Source organism: Guillardia theta, assembly GCF_000315625.1.
Source record: "Guillardia theta CCMP2712 unplaced genomic scaffold GUITHscaffold_116, whole genome shotgun sequence".
Classification (NCBI taxonomy): domain Eukaryota; class Cryptophyceae; order Pyrenomonadales; family Geminigeraceae; genus Guillardia; species Guillardia theta.
The window spans coordinates 60,364-65,584 of NW_005434558.1; the positions used below are offsets into that span (position 1 = coordinate 60,364).

Sequence of the window (5,221 nt, forward strand, 5' to 3'; positions counted from 1 at the left end):
CTACCTCCGTCACGCCTCTCTCGCTCACTGCCTCTCTCCCTCCCTCCCTCCCTCCGTCCCTCCCACCCTCCCTCCCTCCCTCCCTCCCTCCCTCCCTCCCTCCCTCCCTCCCTCCCCCCTCTCTCCATCGCAAAGTCAAACTGGTCAGATGGCTGATCGTACGCGTGGATCCGCTCAAGGCATTTTCTTGAGCACTTACAAAAACATGGCATACACAGCAAGGGTCCAACGAGCTGACCTTTGACGTGGTCTTTTTGATTGTTGAAAGCATTTTTGGCATCCCCACAGGATCATTGTTACTCCGCGAATAGAAGGGGCCCCAGTATGGAGGCATAGGCTCAAAGGAATTGACGGCAAGAGGGAGGGAGGGAGGGAGGGAGGGAGGGAGGGAGGGAGGGACGGAGGGAGGGACGGAGGGAGGGAGTGAGGGACGGAGGGACGGAGGGAGGGATGGAGGGAGGGACGGAGGGAGGCAGTGAGGGAGTGATCAGTGAGGGAGGGAGGGAGGGAAAGGAGATACTTTGAGCGTCGGGTCTCTGGGAGGGAGATAGATTGGCTTTTCGGTTGAGATCTGCAAGATTGGTCAGGATTCCTAGGGATCAGAGTGGAGTGAAGAGGTAAGGGAAGAGTCAAAGTAAAAGCAGTGTTGGTGATGCAGAAGTGAAGGGGAAGGAGGGATCCTGCTGGGATGGAGGTGGAGGGAAGACAAAAACGATAGGAAGCAAGATGATCACGTTCTTCATCCTCTCATCGAAGTACTTGAGAAATTCTCTGTAAGAAAGCGATCAGATTGTGACTTCACAAAGAAACCTCACTGATTCTCAGGTAGATCGAGCTCCGGCACCTTGCAGGCATCATTGCTTCAGTTGTGAAGGCAGCTGGAAAGTCACTCACTTCTTTGCCTTCCAGGCGTTCCATTTCCAGATCCATGAGGTGAGAATATCTCAGCTGCAACAGGCGTATGAGAATGGAAATTCGTCCATTTAATTTCATCATCACCATCATCATCATCATCATCATCATCATCATAACCACCACCACCACCACCACCACCACCAACAACAACAACAACAACAACAACAACAACAACAACAACGTCGTCGTCGTAATCATCATCATCATCATCACCATCACCATCACCACCACCAACAACAACAACAACATCGTCGTCGTCGTCGTCGTCGTCGTCATCATCATCATCATCATCACCACCACCACCAACAACAACAACGTCGTCGTCGTCATCATCATCATCTCCGTCGTCGTAATTATCAACCTTCCACCCCAACAATCACCACTTTCCTCTACATCTCCACCTGCAGCTTATGCTCCTCCCGGACCGTTCGGAGCCCCCTACCACACAGTCATCGCCAGCTACACCAGCACGAGTCGCCACATAGAGGAGAAGTTGAATCTTGCACGTTGCTCGCCCTCCTGCTCGTCCGATATCCACTCCTCCTCGCTCTCCGTCGTCTCGTCAGTCGAGGACGACATGTGGTCTGCCGTCATCAACTTCTCCACCTGCGGGACCGGCTGGCTCGACGCAAGCTCTCTCCACTTGGGTTCAATTCCATCCATCGCCTTGAGGTACTCCTTCATCGCATCCGTCGACGTCAGGTTCCCCAGTGCTGCCCAATGCTGCCATTTTGCCCTTTCCGCCCAGGCAAAGATCGAGGGTTCGGGTCCTGTGCAGGGCCCGACGGTGGCCTGCTTGTAGAACCCGTAGAGGAGGAGCCTCGTCTCCACAGAGACGCCGTTGAGCGTCCTCGCGTACTCGCACGCAATCTGAAAATCTTTCTGAAGATTATTCACAGGCATGAATCCGCTTCCTCCCCGAAGGGAAAGCATGTGAGGAACAGGGGAGGAGGGAGGGAGAGTACAGTGAGGGGAAGAGGACGAGACGACGAAGCTGCTGGTCTCGGATGCCTCAACGCGAAGGAGGGGGGAGAGGAGGAGGAGGAGGGAGGGGGGAAGGGGCAGCAGGGGCACCATCGGTCGCATTACTGGATGAGACTCTTCGAGGATGAAACACCCGGGTGGGTGCAGTACCGGTCTTTTTATATAATTTTATCTGTCTCATATTGGGGTGGGGTAAATCACTTTGTCTTTCGGGGGGTGGGTGGGTCTTGCAAACGCATACCATGGAGTGAGAGGAGAATGAAGGAAGAGATGTTTGTCAGAGGCGTGTGCCTGCTACACCTGCTTTCCTCTGCCACATGCCTGCAAGACTTTCCTGGTGAGCTGGCTCCTTTCTCCTCGTCCTCTCGTCCTCCTCGTTCTCGTCCTCGTCCTCATCGTCCTCATCGTCCTCATCGTCCTCATCGTCCTCGATCTCCTCGACCTCTTCCTCCTCTTCCTCCTCTTCCTGCTTGTCCCTCTCCTCTTCCTCCTCCTCTTCCTCTTCTTCTTCCTCGTCGTCGTCCTCCTCCGTCCTCCTCCTCCTCCGTCCCCCCCCGCTTTCCTTCTCCTCTCGTCCCAATCTCTCCAGCACTCTCTTATGCGCACAGCAGGACTTCGGCCCACCCTCAGGGTCCGAGGAGGGAGCACGACACCGTACACAACCGAGTCTATCAAACTTGAATCCCCTAGCAGCTTTCACTTCATACAGCCGAAGGATGTTCCCAAGGTCGCGACGCTCCCGCCGTTCCCCTTAGAGGAAGGATCCGAGGCCTTCAACAGGTCTCTCAGCCAGCCCGACTCGTCCTGCTCCTTCAACTTCATGAGCCACCCGTCCTACCAGTCCAGCAAAGGGCATGTCTCGATTGCTCCGACCTCCTGGTCCTCTGCCTCTGAAGCCACTCGGAAGCGCCGAAGTACGTTCCCATCCCTCCTCTCCTCCCTCCCTCCTCCCTCCCTCCTCCCTCCCTCCCACCATCCCATCCCATCCCATCCCATCCCATCCATCCATCCATCCATCCATTCTCCTCCTCCTCCTCCTCCTCGTCCTCCTCCATCCCCATCTTCCTGCTACCCTCTGTGTTCGGCGACTGACCCTATCCCAGTCATGACGATGAAGTTCTTCGTCGCTGCGCTGAAGGGCGACACGGCGACGCTGCGGTCGTACATCTTGGAGCATGGGATGGACGTGAACATGCGGGCGAGGGAGCTGGTGGAGTACGACACAGTCATGTGGGAAGGGATCAACAGAACGGCTCTGCACTTCGCCTGCCTGGCAGAGGACGACGAGGATAACTTGGAGACGGTGGGAGTAGAGCAGGAGGAGGGAGGGGATGAAGAGGAGAACGGAGGAGGAGGGAGCGGGGCGGGGCGGGGGGGAACTGGAGGAGGTGGGGGAGGAGGAGGGAGAAGAGGAGGTGAACCTGCCGGCAGGTCATGATGTTGCTGGAGCTCGGGGCGGACCTCAATGCGCAGACAGACAACGGAGACACTCCGTTGCACTATGCTGGGGTGCGAGGTCTGGATCAGATCGCGACAAAGCTGATCTTGGCCGGAGCGAACCCTTGCGTGAAGAACTACGAGGGACCCATCAGGTCTGTGCAGAGCCAGTTCGCTGAGTGCAGCAGGTGACTTCGTGCTCACAGTGACAGCCCGGACAACGTTGTTAGGGCCTACGAAGAGACGAGGTTTGACTTTGTGAGGGCACCCCAGCTGGACTTGCTGCTGGTGGCTGACTGTAGCCCAGTATTACGCCAAGTACAAGAGCGAGGAGGAGGAGAAGTGGTCCCCAGCCAAGACTCCCTACGAGTTTGCGCTCTGCTTCCATGAGTTCTCGACCACCGAGACCCTGCTGGTGCTGGGGTACTGCTCAAGTGCTGAGTGTGCAGGGTGCGGAGCTGAGAATTTTGTTGTTGAGGGTTGCGGAGGAGATCTACAAAGAACATGGAAAAGTGACCCGGGAGATGTTCTTCGAGAAGCTGAAGAAAGCGGAGGTGAGGAGAGGAAAACGAGCAGGAGCAGGAGCAGCAGGAGGTCGTCAAAGCCGAGGACTAGGATAGGAGGAGGACGAGGACGAGGACGAGGACGAGGACGAGGGAATGACGAGGAGGAGGAGGACGAGGAGGACGAGGAGGAGGACGAGGACGAGAACGAAAACGAATGATGATGATCTTTTGGCAGGAAGAGTGCGAGGAAGAGCAGGTTCAATTCGACGCACGGCATGGATTCAATGAGAGCACATCGTTTGTAATGTAAGGGAGGAGGAGGAGGAGGAGGGGAAGGGAGGTAGCTGGGGAGTTTGGGGCAAGCGGGATGTCAGGAAGTTCGAAAGAGGTTAGAACGAAGGAGGGAGGTTGGAAAGAGGTGGAAATCAAGGAGGAAGGAGGGTTGGAGAAAGGTTGGAAAAAGGAGGCAGAAGGGATGTGGGAAAGGAGGTAGAAGTGTGTGGGAAAGGAGGTAGGAGGTAGGTACCAAGAGAAGGGGCTGAAGATGCAATGCTGTTGATCTGGACTATCGCGGCAGGCCGGAACATTCAGGGTACCGAGTGATGGAGGACTTCGACCAGGATGTAAGTCCGATGGTGCTGGGGAAGGATTTCAGCGTGAAAGAGCTCTTGACAGGTCTGGAAGAAGATGTGCAAAGACGTCAACTTCGACGAGCAAGCTTTCTTGCAGCAGGAGCTGAAACACATGAGATTCTGGGAGAAGATGAAAGAGGTGCTGGGATGACCCTCCCCTCTCCACTACTCTCCACTACTCTCCTCTCCTCTCCTCTCCTCTCCTCTCCTCTCCTCTCCTCTCCTCTCCTCTCCTCTCCTCTCCTCTCCTCTCCTCTCCTCTCCTCTCCTCTCCGCTCCTCTCCGCTCCGCTCCTCTCTTATATGCTCCCCTTTCCTCTCCCCTTCTTTCTCCTGATCTCTTGGAACTCCCTTCCCTGTCCCCTCCTCTAACTTTTATCTCTCTCCCTCCTCCTCTGACCTCTCACGTTCTACGTGAAGGTGAACTTGACGTTCAACTTCACCGCATACCAAACGCCTCCGAATGTGAACGCGCTGCAAGACGACTATGGCGACGACATCCCGATAGCGGCAAGAACGTGGGCCAAGTACAGCAGGTAAGGAGGGAGGGACAAGTTAGAACATGATGAGCACATCATCATCGTCGTCATCATCACCGTCGTCATCGTCATCATCATCAGCATCACCACCACCATCATCATCACCACCACCACCACCATCATCACCATCACCATCATCATCATCATCATCATCATCATCGTCATCATCATCATCATCATCACCACACACACCACGTCCATCCACCACA

General features: G+C 55.5%; 2 protein-coding genes across 2 annotated transcripts; one reads left to right on the plus strand and one right to left on the minus strand.

The window, feature by feature from the left end:
* Positions 1-1,374: 1,374 nt before the first annotated feature.
* Positions 1,375-2,001, minus strand: GUITHDRAFT_146055 (acyl-CoA binding protein; the record flags this gene model as incomplete). Its single annotated transcript, XM_005822982.1, has 1 exon — positions 1,375-2,001. One exon carries the CDS (start codon positions 1,999-2,001, stop codon positions 1,375-1,377), a length of 627 nt encoding a protein of 208 aa, XP_005823039.1.
* Positions 2,002-3,004: 1,003 nt separating this feature from the next.
* GUITHDRAFT_146056 (hypothetical protein) lies at positions 3,005-5,013 on the plus strand (the record flags this gene model as incomplete). The annotated part of the gene is given in 9 exon segments (XM_005822939.1): positions 3,005-3,202; positions 3,331-3,491; positions 3,543-3,624; positions 3,644-3,751; positions 3,786-3,890; positions 4,078-4,148; positions 4,420-4,465; positions 4,518-4,613; positions 4,894-5,013. 9 exon segments carry the CDS (start codon positions 3,005-3,007, stop codon positions 5,011-5,013), a joined length of 987 nt encoding a protein of 328 aa, XP_005822996.1.
* Positions 5,014-5,221: the final 208 nt, after the last annotated feature.